This window comes from Ovis aries, chromosome 23 (genome assembly GCF_016772045.2).
Source record: "Ovis aries strain OAR_USU_Benz2616 breed Rambouillet chromosome 23, ARS-UI_Ramb_v3.0, whole genome shotgun sequence".
Taxonomy (NCBI): domain Eukaryota; kingdom Metazoa; phylum Chordata; class Mammalia; order Artiodactyla; family Bovidae; genus Ovis; species Ovis aries.
The window spans coordinates 43,239,675-43,256,614 of record NC_056076.1 but is presented as its reverse complement, the minus strand read 5'-3'; the positions used below and the strand labels follow the sequence as shown (position 1 = coordinate 43,256,614).

At 50.0% G+C, this 16,940-nt stretch overlaps 2 protein-coding genes across 13 annotated transcripts in view; one reads left to right on the top strand and one right to left on the bottom strand.

The window, feature by feature from the left end:
- The first annotated feature begins 572 nt into the window (after positions 1–572).
- MPPE1 (metallophosphoesterase 1) lies at positions 573–14,938 on the top strand. 11 transcript variants are annotated; one of them, XM_060405257.1, is made up of 14 exons: positions 573–859; positions 1,186–1,248; positions 3,779–3,886; positions 6,495–6,568; positions 6,993–7,126; positions 8,176–8,558; positions 8,978–9,086; positions 10,942–11,045; positions 11,581–11,655; positions 12,303–12,411; positions 12,524–12,589; positions 12,674–12,796; positions 13,281–13,421; positions 14,326–14,938. In XM_060405257.1, exons 5-14 carry the CDS (start codon positions 7,088–7,090, stop codon positions 14,506–14,508), a joined length of 1,332 nt encoding a protein of 443 aa, XP_060261240.1. In that variant the 5' UTR covers positions 573–859; positions 1,186–1,248; positions 3,779–3,886; positions 6,495–6,568; positions 6,993–7,087; the 3' UTR covers positions 14,509–14,938. The 11 variants fall into 11 exon arrangements, with proteins under 11 accessions (XP_060261240.1, XP_060261241.1, XP_027816786.2 ...); XM_060405258.1 differs by lacking the exon at positions 1,186–1,248; XM_027960985.2 differs by lacking the exon at positions 6,495–6,568.
- The window catches only part of GNAL (G protein subunit alpha L), a 69,531-nt gene continuing 66,002 nt past the window's right edge, over positions 13,412–16,940 (bottom strand). For both annotated transcript variants that reach the window (XM_060405261.1, XM_042239290.2), the window contains one exon: positions 13,412–16,928. In XM_060405261.1, coding sequence (XP_060261244.1) covers positions 16,782–16,928 — 147 coding nt within the window. In that variant the 3' untranslated portion in view covers positions 13,412–16,781. The remainder of the gene's footprint in view (positions 16,929–16,940) is intronic.

Here is a 16,940-nt window from a genome sequence, read left to right as displayed (position 1 = left end):
ACATATACCAGGCATCTTGCTAACTGCTTTCTCTGTGATTTCTCATATTACATCTCAGTACATTCACTGTGTTCAGATTTGAAAATCGGCCCAGACTTCGTTGTTTGGAAGATTCTGAATCACTGCTCTGAGCTTCTGTTTGTTTGACATAGTGATGGTTGCTCTTGATTTACAGGGTCATTTTGCGGATTATTGGAAGTCATGATGTGTGAGCATTTTGACAAAGGAGAACATGACAGCTTTATTGTTATAAAAAATTTAAGAACACCCCAGATAAACAGTGACTGTGATGTCTGTCTCACTTGTTTCACATCTGTTTCTTGAAAGCGCTGAGCCACGCAGACCAGGCAGAAAGCTGCCGGGTGCCAGAGCCGAGGGGAAGCCCGGGAGCTGCGGAGGTTTTGTAGCCAGTCCAGCGCCCGGCGCAGCCTCTTGCGCCAAAAGCCCACGTCCTCCCGCGCGCCCCGCCCCCGCGCCTCTACTCCCCGCCCCATGTCCCATACTCCCTGTCTCTGAGCTCCCCGCCCCTACGCCCGTACGCCCCGCCCCTGCGCCCCGCCCTCCCGCTCCCCAGCGGTGCTCGGGCCCCGCCCTGCGCGCCCGCCGCTGGCCGCCTGCTGTTTGCGGGTCCGGATTGGAGCCAGCGTGGCGCCGCGGGCAGGTCTCGGCACGCTACCCTTGGAGGCCGAGTGAAGGAGGCGCACCGAGCGCGCGGTGGAGCCCGCGATCCGAGGTCGGCGCGGGGCTGGGCCTCTGGGACCCCGGATCTGCCCGTCGGCCCGGGGAACAGGTTGCGCGCCGCGCTTTTGTGCTTCGGTTCGCTGCTGTTCCGGCGCTGCGAGCTGCGGCCCCCACGCAGGTTAGTCAGGGCATGAAATATTCGGCCTCCCGTGACGGACGGCAGCTACTACTCCTTGAGTGTTGGGCCACACAGAACGATGTTGTATATGCGCTTTTTATGAAAATATTTACACTGTAACTTAAGAAACTGTTCTTGACCAATCACGTAATGTGGGTCATCAGCTGCTAGATTATCAGCGCATTTTACTTCCCTCTGGCTCAGGCTCGGTGTCCTAGGTGGGGTGGCAGCCACTATGTCCTCCAGAAAGTGATGCATTTTCCGCTTTAGTAATAGTTGACGAAAAATTATTCAGCCATAAAACACACGTTTGTGTTTTATTTCAGGTAAAGGCGCACTGATTTGGGGAAGCCCAAGTCAACCTTTAAACAAGTCTCATTCTTTAAAAGGTGAGAAAATGACTCAGTGATATTCCCTAAATCCAACTTCTGGAGACTTTTCCTTTTTTTAAATATAAAAGTAGTGAGTTTAAATCAGAAAGAAAGCCTTTGTTATAGGATATTGTTAACTTAAAGGGTCCTCTGTGTGCATGTGTTTGTCTTCTTTTTAAAAAAATTGTGGCAAAACCTCCATCAGTTCAGTTCAGTTGCTCAGTCATGTCCGACTCTTTGTGGCCCCATGGGCTGCAGCATACCAGGCCTCTCTGTCCATCACCAACTCCCGGAGCTTACTCAAACTCATGTCCATTGAGTCAGTGATGCCATCTCATCCTCTGTGGTTCCCTTCTTCTCCCGCCTTCAATCTTTCCCAGCATCAGGGTCTTTTCAAATGAGCTGGTTCTTCGCATCAGGTGCCCAAAGTATTGGAGTTTCAGCTTCAACATCGGTCTTTCCAATGAATATTCAGGACTGATTTCCTTTAGGATGGACTGGTTGGATCTCCTCTCAAGAGTCCCCCAACACCACAGTTCAAAGGCATCAATTCTTTGGTCCTCAGCTTTCTTTATAGTCCAACTCTCACATCCATACACAACTACTGGAAAAACCATAGCTTTGACTAGATGGACCTTTGTTGGCAAAGTAATGTCTCTGCTTTTTAATATTCTGTCTATGTTGGTCATAACTTTTCCTCTAAGGAGTAAGCGTCTTTTAATTTCATGGCTGGAGTCACCATCTGTAGTGATTTTGGAGCCCCTCCAAAATAAAATGTCTCACTGTTTCCACCATTTGCCCATCTATTTGCCATGAAGTGATGGGACCAGATGCCATGATTTTAGTTTTCTGAATGTTTTAAGCCAACTTTTCCACTCTCCTCTTTCACTTTCATCAAGAGGCTCTTTAGTTCTTCTTCGCTTTCTGCCATAAGATTGGTGTCATCTGCATATCTGAGGTTATTGATATTTCTCCTGGCAATCTCGATTCCAGCTTGTGCTTCATCCAGTCCAGCGTTTTTCATGATGTACTCTGCATATAAATAAGGGTGACAATATACAGCCTTGAAATACTCACTTCTCGATTTGGAACCAGTCTGTTGTTCCATGTCCAGTTCTAACTGTTTCTTCTTGGCCTGCATACAGATTTCTCAAGAGGCAGGTCAGGTGGTCTGCTATCTCGTAAGTTTTACCATTTTTAAGTGTACAGTTCAGTGGCTTTTAGTACATTCACATTGTTCTGCAACCATCAACTCCATCCATTTCCAGAGTTTTTTCCTCTTCCCAGATAGAAACTCCACATCCATTAAGTAATAACTCTCTATCCTCCCCCATCCCATGCCCTGGCATCCACCATCCCACTTCTGTATCTATGGGGCTGACTGCTGTAGGGCCCTCATGTACCCGGCCCTCATCTAGCGTTTGTTGTTTGTGACTGGCTTATTTCTCTTAGCATACTATCCTCAGGGCTCATCCACATTATGGTCTGGGTCAGAATTTCTTTCTTTTTTTAAGGGCTAAATGATACTCCATTAATAATTAGAAGTTTATGCAACATTTTATTTATCCATGATTCATCTGTCAGTGGACCCTTGGGTAGCTTCCGCATTTTGACTCTTGTGAACTGTGCTACTGTAAAGTGAAAGTGAAGTCTCTCAGTCGTGTCCAACTCTTTGCAACCCCATGGACTGTAGCCTACCAGGCTCCTCCCTCCATGGGATTCTCCAGGCAAGAGTACTGGAGTGGGTTGCCATTTCCTTCTCCAGGGGATCTTCCCGACCCAGGGATTGAACCTGGGTCTCCCGCATTCCAGGCAGATGCTTTAACCTCTGAGCCACCAGGGAAGCTTACTGTAAACATGGGGTAAAAATATCTGAGTCTCTGCTTTCAGGACATTTGGGTGTGTTAAGAGTTGTTACTTAATGGATGTGGAGTTTCCATCTGGAAATGGATGGAGGTGATGTTTGCAGAACAATGTGAATATACCAAAAGCCACTGTGTACCCAGAAGTGTGTTTGCTGAATCATATGGTAGACTTCCCTGGTGGCTCAGATGGTAAAGCGTCTGTCTACAATGCGGGAGACCCAGGTTTGATCCCTGGGTTGGGAAGATCCCCTGGAGAAGGAAATGGCAATCCACTCCAGGACTATTGCCTGGAAAATCCCATGGACAGAGGAGCCTGGTAGGCTATAGTCCATGGGGTTGCAAAGAGTTGGACACGACGGAGCGACTTCACTTTCTTTCTTTCTTTCTATGGTAGTTCTACTTGTAATTTTTTGGGGAGCCACCATACAGTTTTCCCCAGTAGTGGGAGCCTATATGGCAGCCTGTATGGCTCTCCTGCTGGGTTAAATTTGATGAGCTTAGTAAAACTGACATATTGAACATGGAGACAGAAAGCAATAATGTTTTATTAATTTTGCCTTTTGAGCCCAAACCTGCTAACTGAAAGGAAACCTAATATAGACAGAATGATTCATCATTTATCATGAGAAGGCAGTACACAGAATATAGCCTTTATCCTAACCTCCCTCTTCCTCATTTTACAGACTGGTGATAAAGATGGATAAGCACATGTTTGTCAAGTAGACAGGAGGGGTCAGTGGCATCTGGGCCCAGGCAGCTCTGAGGAGGGATCGGACATCCCCACAACCCAGGTTAGTCTAGAAAAGGACATATTTACTCTGCATTCGCCTCTGAGGGCCTGGACGTGAAGGGGACGGTAGTACTTGGTGGTTAAGGCAGTGGCTGTGTTACAGAAGGGGGGACCCCTCACAGGCCTGAGGGTGGGCTCTTATCTAACACTCAGAAGTGAGTTGTCTGAGGAGACAGTAAGAGTCAGGCTCACACCCTGAGGCTGTGATGAAGGCTGATGAAGCAGAAGGCTTTACTGGGAAGGGTCACCCAGCGGGAGCACAGTGGAGTCAGGGAACCCAGGAGACCTGCTCCGCTGTGTGCTCCCAGTCTCAGGGTTTATGGTAATGGGTTAATTTTCTGGGTCGTCACTGGACAGTCATCTTGTTTGGCCCGTGTTAGGTCCAATTCCCGGTGCTGAGGGCATCTCAGACAAGGCTCATCCCAGCTCGAGGGCTTCTGGGAGGTTGGAATGTATTATGGGCTGGCATCTCCTCCCTCCTTTTGGCCCCTCCCAAATTCTTTCTTATCCTTATCGGGACCTTCTATTGTGAGATAATTCATACAGGTGGTCACTGTCCTTCCTGGCCAGGTGGGCGGCTTCAGTTATTGGTTCCTGAACCTCTGTGAGGATCTTAGGTCATTGGTTTTGTTACGGTTGAGATAAAACATGAGGTTTACTTTCAGTGAGTCAAGCATCTGGGGCTTCGGGTGTGAAACGTGAAAAGGGCTACGCAGTGAATGGTGGAGAAGTGGGGTCAGCCCTGTGGCCACGGCTCCTAGGCCCTCTGGTCACTGGCCTTTCCCTGGACCCGCTGGTTCCTCTTACCAAGCTGGAGGGATTCCCTCAGGGTGTGAGCCTGATTCTTATCTCATTCTGATAAGCCTGCCTCATGGAAATGAAATAAAATTCATAGTTGATGGCAAGATGAGGAAAACCTCAAAGTAAAATTTTTCTCTGCCCATTTGGGCCTCCTCCCCACTTTAGTGCATGCTCTGCACCTACACGGACCAGCCCTCCTGAGAGAGAGGCTTCTTTCTTCTTCCTTTAGGGGGCCTGGTGACCCACCATTCACCAGTTGTACATGCTGGTCTGCACTGTGTAAGCTGTCAATGAGACATTTGATGCATGACCCCTTGCTCAGAAGCAAAAGACTGACTCCCAGGCTGGCTCCAATAAAATTCTCCATTTTTTTCTTGGATGAACTGTTGGCTAATTTTCCCATCAACAATAGAAATACTTTTTTTTTTTTTTTAAAGAAAGCACTTTTTTGAACATTCTGTCAGTGTCCGAAGCAGCAGTGGGGGGTGGGTGCTGTGACCCTGTGAGGCCCAGGGGGTCGGGGACTCACTGAGGACCCTAAGTGGAGCTGCAGTCAGTTCTCACAGGTCAGTGCGGCTCTCTCTGTGTGGTGGAGGGTGAAGCACAAAGAGGAGCCAGGGCTGCTCGGTCTTGCTCTTTGCAGCACTGCTGGCCGCAGGGCAGTGACTGGGCATCTGGCTGCAGGTTCCTTCCAGTTCCGCCAGGTGGTAAGGCTGACTATAGGTTCCATGAGAGCAGGGAGCTGTCAGAAGCAGCTGTGGTGGGAGTGACGTCCGGGCTCCTAGTGTGGGATTTGGAGTCGAGCCCAGCCGCATTCTCCTACCCCATCAGCCCGGGAAATACTGCCTTCACTTCAGAAGGTGAAGAGGGTGAGCTATGGCCAACGTTAAAGACGGTGAAGTGAACTTGACTTTGATGGAAATTACAGTGAGTTTTGGAAGGAGGAAGAGCCATTTCCAAGATTTGAGGAAAAGGAATTCTGTTGGAAGGATTCTGTGTCAGAAGTTGTCAAGTATGGTTTCACTCTTATGGGGAGTTCTGTGTATTTTTCAGTGATCACACTGTACCAGGGTCACGTGGCCTTAGGGTGTTCTTGAGAAGACATGTCTCAGTACCAGCAGGCTGGCCTGCTGCCCCTCCTTCCTCCTTTTCTTATTCCTTCCCTCTAGGTCCTCTGGCTGAAGGGCTCTCTATGGAGGAGAGAACATGGAGCCTGGGGAAGGGCAGGGCTCTGGGCCCTTATCTAAGCTGACAGCAGTGGGCGGTGCCCAGTCGCAAACTCTGTGTCCTCCTGCTCCTGTCCCCCCACTCCCGTGTCCCCCGTCTCCTGTGTCCCACCCTGTTCTTGTGTCCACTGCCCAGCTGAGCAGCTGGGATGTCGCCTCTCTGTACTCTAAGGTCTCCGTCCCCAACACGACTGCCGGGAGCAGGGTTCCATGACAGAGCAGTGGGCGTGGAGGAGCCACTCGACTTGTCTTTTAGGCTTCCTCGCTGGGAAGCCGGGAAGCACAGAGCAGAGGCCACAGGGATGGACTCCCTCCCTCCCAGTTCTTGTGGGACATCAGGTCTTCGGAAGTTTCAGCTGCTGCTGGGCCTTAGCTTTCAGGATTGTAGGATATTCTAGGCCTTTTGAGAGAAGATCTTTGCCCTGTCTTTTTAAAATTAATATATTTTTAAATTGAGGGATAATTGCTTTATAGAATTTTGTTGTTTTCTGTCAAACCTCAGCATAAATCAGCCATAGGTGTACATATATCCCCTTCCTTTTGAACCTTCCTCCCATCTCTGTCCTCATCCCATCCCTCTAGGTTGATACAGAGCCTCAGTTTGAGTTTCCTGAGATGTACAGCAAATTCCTGTTGGCTGCTCTGTTTGGTTTTAGGTGAGGTTGTGCAGTTTTCTGTGTCTTGGTGGTTGTGTGTTACGAGCACTGCTGTGGAGCAAGCTGGGCTTTTACTGGTGCAGGGGGCCCGTTCTGCAAGCTGGACTTAGGGGAGATTGTTTTAGGCCCAGAACAGTGTGTCCTGGTCCCTTTGGTGTCAACCAGATGCAGGTTCCTAGATCATCCTGGAAAATCACCTCCCCAGAAAGGGTTTTCTGCATTTATTGGCTCAATTAGGACCCGTGGTCAGTGTCTCCACAACCCAGCCACCCAACCCCACCAGGCTTCTGGGGCGTCTCCCATGTCTGAGCTCTCTGTGGCCCTCAGGTCACCATGTGCAGGATCCTTGTCTTGACCATCAGTGTAGGACCCTTCCATGGAGGACCGGCTCTCAGGGGCCCCCTTGTGTTGGCCTTCACTTCGGATGTGTCAAAAGTGGATGCAAAGCTCATCTACAATGAAGGCGAATCTGAATGTTTGAAAGGCTCCTGAAGAGAAACCACTGCATATACATGTTTCATGAAGGAGGCTCATCCAGAGCATAAGGCTGACGTGCAGGTGAAAAATCATGTTTGTGGATGCGTGTGTAATCCTAACTCAGAATTCATGGCTGTGGCTCTCTCCAGCCCTGACTCTGAGCCAGCGAGGGGGCACCTCGCCTGTGAACATCCACTTCTTTTGTGGAAAACCTGTGTAGCTGCTGCTGCTGCTAAGTCGCTTCATGTCCGACTTTGTGTGACCCCATGGACGGCAGCCCTCCAGGCTCCCCCGTCCCTGGGATTCTCCAGGCAAGAACACTGGAGTGGGTTGGTATTTCCTTCTCCAATGCATGAAAATGAAAAGTGAAAGTGAAGTCACTCGGTCGTGTCCGACTCTTCGCAACCCCATGGACTGCAGCCTACCAGGCTCCTCTGTCCATGGGATTTTCCAGGCAAGAGTACTGGAGTGGGGTGCCATTGCCTTCTCCGGGAAAACCTGTGTAGAGAAGTGGTGAATTCACACCAAAGGCAACACCCTATAGGGGGCTACATACAGCCTGTTGATTTTTGTGGAGGTGGCTGGAGGGGAACCCTGGAATTGGCCCTTACTTGTTAATTGTTGACTTTTCCTGTTTTTCTTGTCTGAGCTTAACAAACACCCTTCCATCGAACGACTTCTGAAATTGAAAGTGTTAGTCACGCAGTCCTGTCTGACTCTGCGACCTTGTGGACTATAGCCCGCCAGGCTCCTCTGTCCATGGGATTCTCTAGGCAAGAATACTAGAGTGGGTTGTGATTCCCTTCTCCAGGGGATCTTCCCAACCCAGGGATGGAACCCGGGTCTCTTGCATTGCAGGTGGAGCCTTTACCATCTGAGCCACCAGGGGAACCAAATGATATTAAAATATTGATGAAACTTGTCATCTTGTTGGGAGAACCATTCTAATAGCTCCTCTGGCCCTTGCAGATGTAGAGACCTTGTATGGAGCCATGACAGGTTGTCCTTGTGAAAGTACAGGAAAGTGGGTCTGGGAAGGTTACAGGCTCTGGAAGTCACTGGTTCTTCGTGGCGGTGCCTGACGGTGGCTCCTCAAGGGAGACATAACCTGGTCCTTCCCTTCCCTGCAGGTACACAGCGGAGACGCGGACATCACCGCACCTGGCCAGAAGCCTAGCTTCCTCGAGGAAAGTCTCTGGCTGTCAGCACCCCTGGGCAGGGATATGGCCTCAAGCTGGCTAGAGGCCAGGCGGCAGTGCCTCCGTTTGCTGAAGACGAGGGGCTTCTTGCTGCTGAAGCTCTCGGCCGCCGTCTTGGCCGTGCTTCTCTTCTGTGAATTTCTGATCTACTACCTTGTTATCTTCCGGTGTAGCTGGCCCGAGCTGAAAACCCCTGAAGATGCCGGCACCCCTGGGGCCCCCAAGGCCCCTGAACCTGTGCTCAGGGCCATGTTCTTGGCTGACACCCACCTGCTCGGGGCCATAAGAGGCCACTGGCTGGACAAATTACGGAGGTAACTTGGGCCAAATTCAGTTTTCTGCAGGTCTGTAGGCCTCTTCCCACAGGTGGGGTCTCATGGTCCCCCATATATTTCTAACTCCACCACCTCAAGGGCTCGTGGGCACTGGGTTGCTTCCACCCTTTGACCTTTGTGGGTGACGCCACCAGAGGGTTGATGGGGGCACCTCCTGCCCCGGTGGCCCTGTCTATGACCCCTTCTTGTCACTCTGGCTGCACTTGTGCCTCCCTAAATAAGCCTTACTCCTGGGGTGGGTGGAGCGTCCTGGGGCACTGGGACATCCCCGGGCGGGGGTTGGGGAGGGACAGATGAAGGCAGGGCTACTGTATTTCCTCTCAGAGCTTTAAACCCTGGGAGGTGTGAGGTAGACAAGAAATGGAACATACCACCCCTCCTTTCCTCTTGGCCTCCAGGGAGTGGCAGATGGAGCGAGCCTTCCAGACAGCGCTGTGGCTGCTGCAGCCGGAAGTTGTCTTCATCCTGGGGGACATCTTCGACGAGGGGAAGTGGAGCTCCCCCGAGGTGGGCATGCACCCCCATGCCTGGGGCTGCACTGAGGTTCAGGGAGCCTAGGACGTGCGGAGTCCTGGTGCTGGGTGCAGGGGCTCCAGTGTCCACAGTCGTAGGCTCCATGTCCCCACCGGTTCTGGGTCCTGTTTGTCTGTGTAAGAGATGTCTGAAGGTTGGCAGATGCTTCCCACGACCCTCTCAGAAGGGAAGATCCACAGAAGGGAAGTGTCTGGGTTGTCCCCAGAGTTCAGGATGCACGCTGAAGTGTGGTTTGAGTTAACACTTATGAGGCTGGGCTGCCTATGAGGTCATGGCCTTCTTCTAAGGAAGGTTGGGGGGTTGCTGGTGGGAGGTCTCTCTGCCCTCAGGGGTGACACCAGGTGCTGTGAGCTTTCTAGGAACCAGAGGGCAAGGCTGTTCTCACCTTGGCTGGCAGAATGGTTGGCTTACTGCATTCTTGGGATTAATGGGGGAAAGAAAAGCACCGTTCTTGCTGCTTAGTTAAAAATGTTCAGTCACTGATGGTTTGAAAAGTGAAAGTGAAAGTCGCTCAGTCGTGTCTGACTCTTTGCAACCCCATGGACTATACAGTCCATTAAATTCTCCAGGCCAGAATAGTGGAGTGGGTAGCCTTTCTCTTCTTCAGGGGATCTTCCCAACCCAGGAATCGAACCAGAGTCTCCTTCCTTGCAGGTGGATTCTTTACCAGCTGAGCTATTAGGGAAGCCTGATAGTTTTGGAAGATACTTGAAAAAAGTTTCAATTAATTTTTAAAAAATATCTTCCAGATGGTTTTGGAAGATATTTTAAAAAAATTAATTGAAATTTACTGGGACACTTCAAATGCTGTACAAAGAAAGTCCTGGTTCAGATCTGATGGGAACCTCTGTTCATGGGGTTGAAGTATTGGTGGTTCTTCCATCACTAAGTTTTGCCTGACTCTCTGCAACCCATGGACTACAGCACATTAGGCTTCCCTGTCCTTCACCATCTCCCAGAGTTTGATCAAATTCATGTCCATTGAGTTGGTGATGGCATCCAACCATCTCATCCTCTGTTGCCCCCTTCTTCTTCTGCCCTGAGTCATTGGTTTCATCTAGTCCAGAACTAATTGTGAAACCATGGAAACACTGTGTGTAAAAAGCAACTGGTTGTAGAGTGAGCTTGGATATAAATGCTGCTTTAGAAAATTAAGGGGAACATGTTATATTTTTCTAATTTTATGTTATTCTAACTTTAAGTATTATTTGTTAAAGTCTTTGTAAAGTACTGAAGGAATCTGTCCAGTTTATTTCCCTAGGTTGGGCCAAATTTAAGACTTTAGGACAAAGTTGACTACTGTTCAGCTAGTTATCATCCAGCCTAGAGTGTTTGTCCAGTTTGTTTTTAGGCTTAATAAAAATAAGGACTGAAACATCATCTCAGGCTTAAACAGTAAAGTCAGAAAAGCCTGGAGAGAACTTTTGGTTTCTCTCTTTCCCCCACGTCTTGTCGGTTCCCACCCCGCCACCCAGCCTCAGGGAGCGTAACCCTGAGGGAGGCACTGGTCCTCATTCCTGGGGGGCCCACCCTGAGCTGGATATTTCTGCAGCCATTTTTAGGACATGTCCCGATCTGAGGGGATCCTCAGCCTGGGGATGTCTGTGACATTGAAGTAGCGGGTGTGTGAAGAGGATGGTTTGGGGAGATAAACTGTTTCATTCAGACGTGGCATCAGGTTAAATACTTAGGTTAGTCTTGGGAAAAGACTGGTAGAAATTCTGCACATTGGCTTTATGGACGCCTGATCCCGGCAGGGAGCGACCTTCCCACCCTCACAACCTGGCAGGGCGGTCCCCCGGGCTGAACTGTGTGCTTCTCTCTGCAGGCCTGGGCGGACGATGTGGGGCGCTTCTGGAAGGTGTTCCGACACCCGCCCCACGTGCAGCTGCGGGCCGTGGCTGGCAACCATGACATCGGCTTCCACTACCAGTGAGTAGTCAGTGGAGGCGCCTTCCCCCTGCCCAGCCCTGGGGGGCCTTGCCTGTGGGGTCAGGTTCTGGGGGCTCCTGCATATCACTTCCCAGCCCTACCACCAAGCTGTATGTGCCTCAGAGTGGTTCTCACTTGAACTTAATGTTTTGTGATGAGTTTTCTTTGGGAATCAGAAAACAAGACGGTTTGGGCTTTAATAGCTGATCTTTACATGGTGCTGGCCTGTTGTGAGCATAGCGCTTCCATACATTCAATCTCTTTACCTGTTATTTTTTTTTGCTTTACCCACTCTACCAGTGAGGGAGCTGGAGCTCTGGGGATGAAGTCGATCACCCTGGGCCCCAGACTCCAGACTCCAGGCTCCAGGTCAGACAGTGGTAGCAGCACCCTGCTTACCCAGGGCGAGTGGGAGCTCAGAACCAATGTGCTGGTTGGGCCTTCAGGTCCTAGATGTTATTTTTCCTGTGTTCTTGATAAATCTTAGGATGTTTTAAGAATGCTGAAAAATATTTCTTTTCACAATCGAATGTAGGATGGACACATACAGAATAAAACGATTTGAGAAAGTTTTCAACCCTGAAAGGCTGTTTTCTTGGAAAGGAATTAAGTGAGTATTATCTGTGAATTCTTAACAAAGACCCCTAGAATGTGACTTAAGAAAGTGTAAACACGATGGTCGTCTTCCTCCTGACCTCTGAATTCTTTAAACACCAGGCACCTCTTTGTGGCCAGTGGACATGTGTGCAGGACACGATGGCACATTTAACGGGTCTGTGACAATGTTCCTGAGGGAGGAGGTGCCAGGGCACCTCAGCTGACCTGCTGTCATCTGGGTTTGGGGTCCTTGGCCCAGTTAGCTTTGCAGGACCCCCTCCCCACCTACCGCCCCCCATCCTACCCGGCCTGGTCTTAGGCTCTGCTCTGATGTCTTATTCCACGTCACCCCCACAGGAAGCCGGGGCTATGGGTGGCCGTCATCTCCCTACCTTACCTCCCAGGCCCACGGACACAAGGTCAGGTGCTGAGTGTAGTGGTCACCTGGGGCCTCTTACTAGTTCAGGGTGGAAAAGCATTTCCCATCTTGGATTCGACTCCCAGAGATGCTGTCTTGTCCTCTTAGCATCATCTGCACCTGCAGGCACAGTGCAGCAGGACTGGGATCTCTTCTCTGTGGGGTATAGCTTCCGGGTCCCAGAGCACAGGTGCCCGCAGATAGTGCCAGTGCCCATGGCTTGACCTCCTGTCTCTCGGCAGTTTCGTGATGATCAACAGTGTCGCGCTGGAAGGGGATGGCTGTGACATCTGCTCCAGGGCAGAGGCTGAGCTCCTGGAAATCTCTCACTGGCTGAACTGCTCTCGGGAGGTAGGACACCCCTCAACCCCTGCCCCACTCCAGGGGCACGGCCATCCCTGCTTCCCCCTCCCTCCCACCATCCAGTGTCCAGTGAGTGAAGAGCCTGGCCTCTGACCTGTAGGAGCATCGCCCCCGCGGGTGTGGAGACAGGCAGTGGCTGCCAGCCTCGGCCCCCATCCTGCTACAGGTGAGGGGACCCCACCTGGCAGCCTGCGAGTGTGTGGGGGAAGCGCTGGGTCTCACGGTCCCGACCCCTGTCTGGTCTTGACAGCACTTCCCGCTTTACCGGAAAAATGATGCCAACTGCTCCGGGGAGGATGCAGCACCCCTCAACGAGAAGTACACCCCCTTCAAGGAGCGCTATGATGTGCTGTCCTGGGAGGTCTCGCGGAAGGTGTGCGGGGATGCAGGGATGCAGGGTGGGGTAGGTGGCTCCTACACAGGTGTTTCATCCTCTTCCCCCCTGGGAAACCCACTCCTAAGATCTGGGTGATGACAGTCTCAGCTCTTGTTTATTCTGTTTCCCACCAACATGTATCTAGGACAGTGAATGAAACTAAAGAGTAGAGTCTTAAGACTTAATTAGAATGTCCTTCCTAAATATATACACACAAATATTAATATACTGTATGGTATATATAATATATAAAACAAAATATAGATTTATGAAATGGATTTATTAAAATATTTATAAAAAAGAAAATATAATTAAAACCCTGCAATCGGGGATGGAAAAATAGATTCTCCCTGAGAGCCTGGGCTTACTTTTGACGGAGTCTGAAAAGACTGAAGGACTTGAGGGCAGAGGGAGCTGCTGGGTGTGTGTGTGTCCCCAGGCCCCGGCGACCTCTCACTGCCTCCACTCTCACTCACCACAGCTGCTGTGGTGGCTGCGGCCGCGCCTGATCCTCAGCGGCCACACGCACAGCGCCTGCGAGGTCCAGCACAGGGCAGGCACCCTGGAGGTCAGTGTGCCATCTTTCAGTTGGAGGAACAGAAACAACCCCAGTTTCATCATGGTATGTGAATGTTTATTTTCGTCACAAAGCTTCTACAGTATTTAAATCAGCACAGTGATCACCTACTGAATTGCAGCATGAATTACCGAAATCTGTGAAAACATACAGAAGCTGTAACCACACCCCTCTCAGCACACCCAGCAGCGTGAACCCCTCTCTGGGGACAGTTGTTTCTGGTGGGGTGCTGAGGGGACCATCTCATGGTGTCTCATCCGGCAAGGACAGCAGTGCCCCGGGAGCTCTGCCTTCTATTTTTTAAGGAGACAGGGTCATCTTGTCTTATTTTCCACACTTGCCTATTTGTGCTAACAGACGGATGCTGTGGGTCTTGCACGTTTGTCAGGGATGTTAGTGATGACCTAAAGCTTCAGCTCCTTTCTTTGAGCCCTGGGTCCATGTCCAGGTTATAGTGCTTTCACATCAGGAGCTTTTACTTAATAACAGGATGGGGAAAACCTTCTGCTTTCAAATTCAAAGTAAATGAATGTTCCCCACTGTCATACCACACAGCAAAAATGTCTACCAAAAAAAAAAAGGTCCATTGAAATGCCCCATGCACATGTATTTCTAGGTGATAGGTTGCTTACTTCAGCATCAAGTGGCATGAAAAACAGCCGTGTCCTGTTTGTTCCTGGATGACCACTGATCTAAGTCTCCAGGCCTTTCTGAATCCTCTCCTGCATGGCCTCTGGGTTTAGAGGACCTCCCCAAGAGGACCTCCCCACCCTGTATTAGGTGCTAGATTCAGTGGGGGATCAGCCCCCGGGACCTAGCATGTGGGATGGGGGCAGTGTGGCCTGCAGTGTCCTTGGTCTCAGGTTCGTCGGGCCCAGCGGCTCACTCCCTTGGTTGTATCTGCGGGTTGGTGCCATCCACGCAGCTGATGGTCTTTCTTGCTCCCCAGGGCAGCATCACGCCCATGGACTACGCCCTTGCCAAGTGCTACCTGCCGTGTGAGGACATGGTTCTGACCACTTACTGTGTGGCAGCCGGGTGCCTCATGCTCATCATGTTAATCCCCACTAGGCTTGTGTCTGCACCTTTTCATTTTGGTCAGAGGGTGCTCAGAAAATTTAAGACCATGTGAGTAGCAGCAGACTTTTGCTCTCAGCAGTAGTAAGTCCCAAAGCCAAAAAAAAATAAACTTTGGGAAGTGCTCATGGACGGTGAGACTACAGTGGGCCGTGATCACCACTCCTGGGTTCCGGATCACTTGTATCAGGCCCTGCAGGATCAGTGTTGTTCCCAAGCTGCAAAAATGGGACCTGTCTCTACACCGGGTCTGTCTGCTTGTTTATCAAGTATGTGTGTTATCAGAGACTCTGTACAGTGTGCAGAAGCTGCGTGTGATCACTGGCATGCACTGGACAGCCTCCCTTCCCCAGGACTCTTCCCCAGGATGGAGGGCCAGCTGTACACATATGTGGGGTCTGTGTCTGTCCTCCTGTGAATGTTCTCAAGTTTCTGTTTTATAAAGTCGTGTGCTTAAAATAAAATACAGATGCTACAAGCAAGAATATATTGTTCTCACAGACTTCTTTATTTCTGTGCTAAATTAATGGAATCATATTTTTAGATGAGTGTAATTTCCTCTCCAAGTTGTTAAATCTGAATTGAATGCCTGTCAGTAGAAAGTCGAAAAAATGGCTGTGATAATTTTAAGCCTTATAAAATCTGTGTGTGTGTGTGTGTTTTAGAGAATCTAGCTCTTCAATCAGACTTATCTAAATAGGAAGTTTAGTTACAGGGGAATTGTTGAATTATAATTCATATAAAAATACAGTTTCATTCTTTTGGGTATATATTGGGGCTGTAGCTCTTCAGATTCTCTTCATGTTGTACTGTGAAAATGCAATGGAAACTGAAGATTGTTTCCCCTTTGTAAGTCTCAGTTCATCTGAAAGTTTAATGGAACAATCAAGGATGGCAGGAGCCCAAATTCAGTGATAATGATTCAAAATATGTGATGGTGCACTGTATATAAAGCTGTCATCCTTTATTTCATGGAAAACTAGTGTGTAAATGTGGATGAGTTTACAAAAGATTGTAAGATGCTGCTTTAGAGAGTAAACTTTAAAACATTAAAGACCATAAAGACGAAATGGAAGTTAATGTCGGCATCCATGTTGTTAAGATATGACCTCAGACAGTTTTAACAGGTTATCCTTGACCTGAGAGCACCAGCCTCGGGGCGGTGGACAGACGAGGCCGGCTTTTGAGGTCTTGTGCTGGATGGCGCTCACAAGGCTGTATTTGCAGATGTTTCAGGGTTGAGGAACAGCTGTATTCGTGTTTCAAATAAAGGTTTTGTCGTGTTTCTTCTTCAAAAGGCAAATCAGAGTCTGTCCTTTGACTGTCCCCAGGCCAGACACGGCCTGAAACCCTTGTCTTTTCCTTGCTATTTATGATGGGACCTGTGCTCAAGGAAGTAGTTCAGAAACTTTGACTAAGGGAACAGGTGGCCTTGAAAAAGTCATTAAATAGCCAGATAATGGAGAAACATGTTTTTTGACTAGAAAAATGTCCCTGGTTCCCTGAAAGAGGCTTGTGGGCATGGCATTCTGTGAGAGGTGGAGGATTACTGTGTGTTACTTACAAATATTTATATAAACGTATATACACATATCTATTGATCAATGAGTATTATAAAGACTACCAGCCTGATAAACCCCTAAGCTCTACATACACCATTTGTTCTCTTCCTCAAAGCAGTGCAGTGATGAGGATGACTGTTCAGCACAACAGAAACGCGTTTCTTTACAGGGACAGCCACAGTCAAGGCACGAAGATCTATAGGGATTTTCCTTGAGTAGTTAGTTATCAAAATAATATTACATCTTGAAGTCTGTACAGTGTAATAAACCAGCAATAAAACAGCAACAGGAAGAACCTATTAAAGGAGGCGCTGCCACAGCAGTGGAGCCTGGGGGACCACAGTGGATGGGACTCATGTGAACTGGAGGAACGTGGCCCCAGTGAGTGGGGGCTTTCTGCTGACACGTGGAAGGTCAAGGGGCTCCAGCAACAAGGCTGAAGCTGGCCTCCCCTGGAGATGGAACTGAACCCCACTGCAGCTCAGGGTCTCCCCTCAGTAGGGGGCTCATCCGGTCAGAAAGGCAACCCCGGGTCAGGCCTGAGCTAGTGTGTCTCCCCATCTTCCAACTTCTCCACGAGTCAGGGGGCCCCTACCCCTACACAGACCAGGGTTGGGGGAGAAGTGAGGGGACAGAGGTGGCTGGGGGCCCGGTGGTCACGAGAGCCCCGAAGACAGCCCCAGGGCGGATGAGCAGGACTCCTTGAGTGGTGCCTGGCGGGCCTGGGATGGGCGGGGCGGGGGCGGGGCAGCGGGGGGCGGGGGGCTCACAGGAGCTCGTACTGCTTGAGGTGCATTCGCTGGATGATGTCCCTGCAGTCGTTGAAGACGCGGCGGATGTTCTCCGTGTCCACGGCGCACGTGAAGTGAGGGTAGCAGTAGTGTTTGCCGTCGCCGGTGGCCGTGCTGATGCGCTGTGGGGACAT

Excerpts from the sequence above, each read along its gene's own strand:
- MPPE1 (XM_060405258.1), top strand. The coding sequence starts at position 7,088 with ATGAAGGAGGCTCATCCAGAGCATAAGGCTGACGTGCAG. Across the intron at positions 8,559-8,977 it reads TGGCTGGACAAATTACGGAG|GGAGTGGCAGATGGAGCGAG; the intron begins GTAACTTGGGCC and ends CTTGGCCTCCAG. Across the intron at positions 11,046-11,580 it reads GACATCGGCTTCCACTACCA|GATGGACACATACAGAATAA; the intron begins GTGAGTAGTCAG and ends AATCGAATGTAG.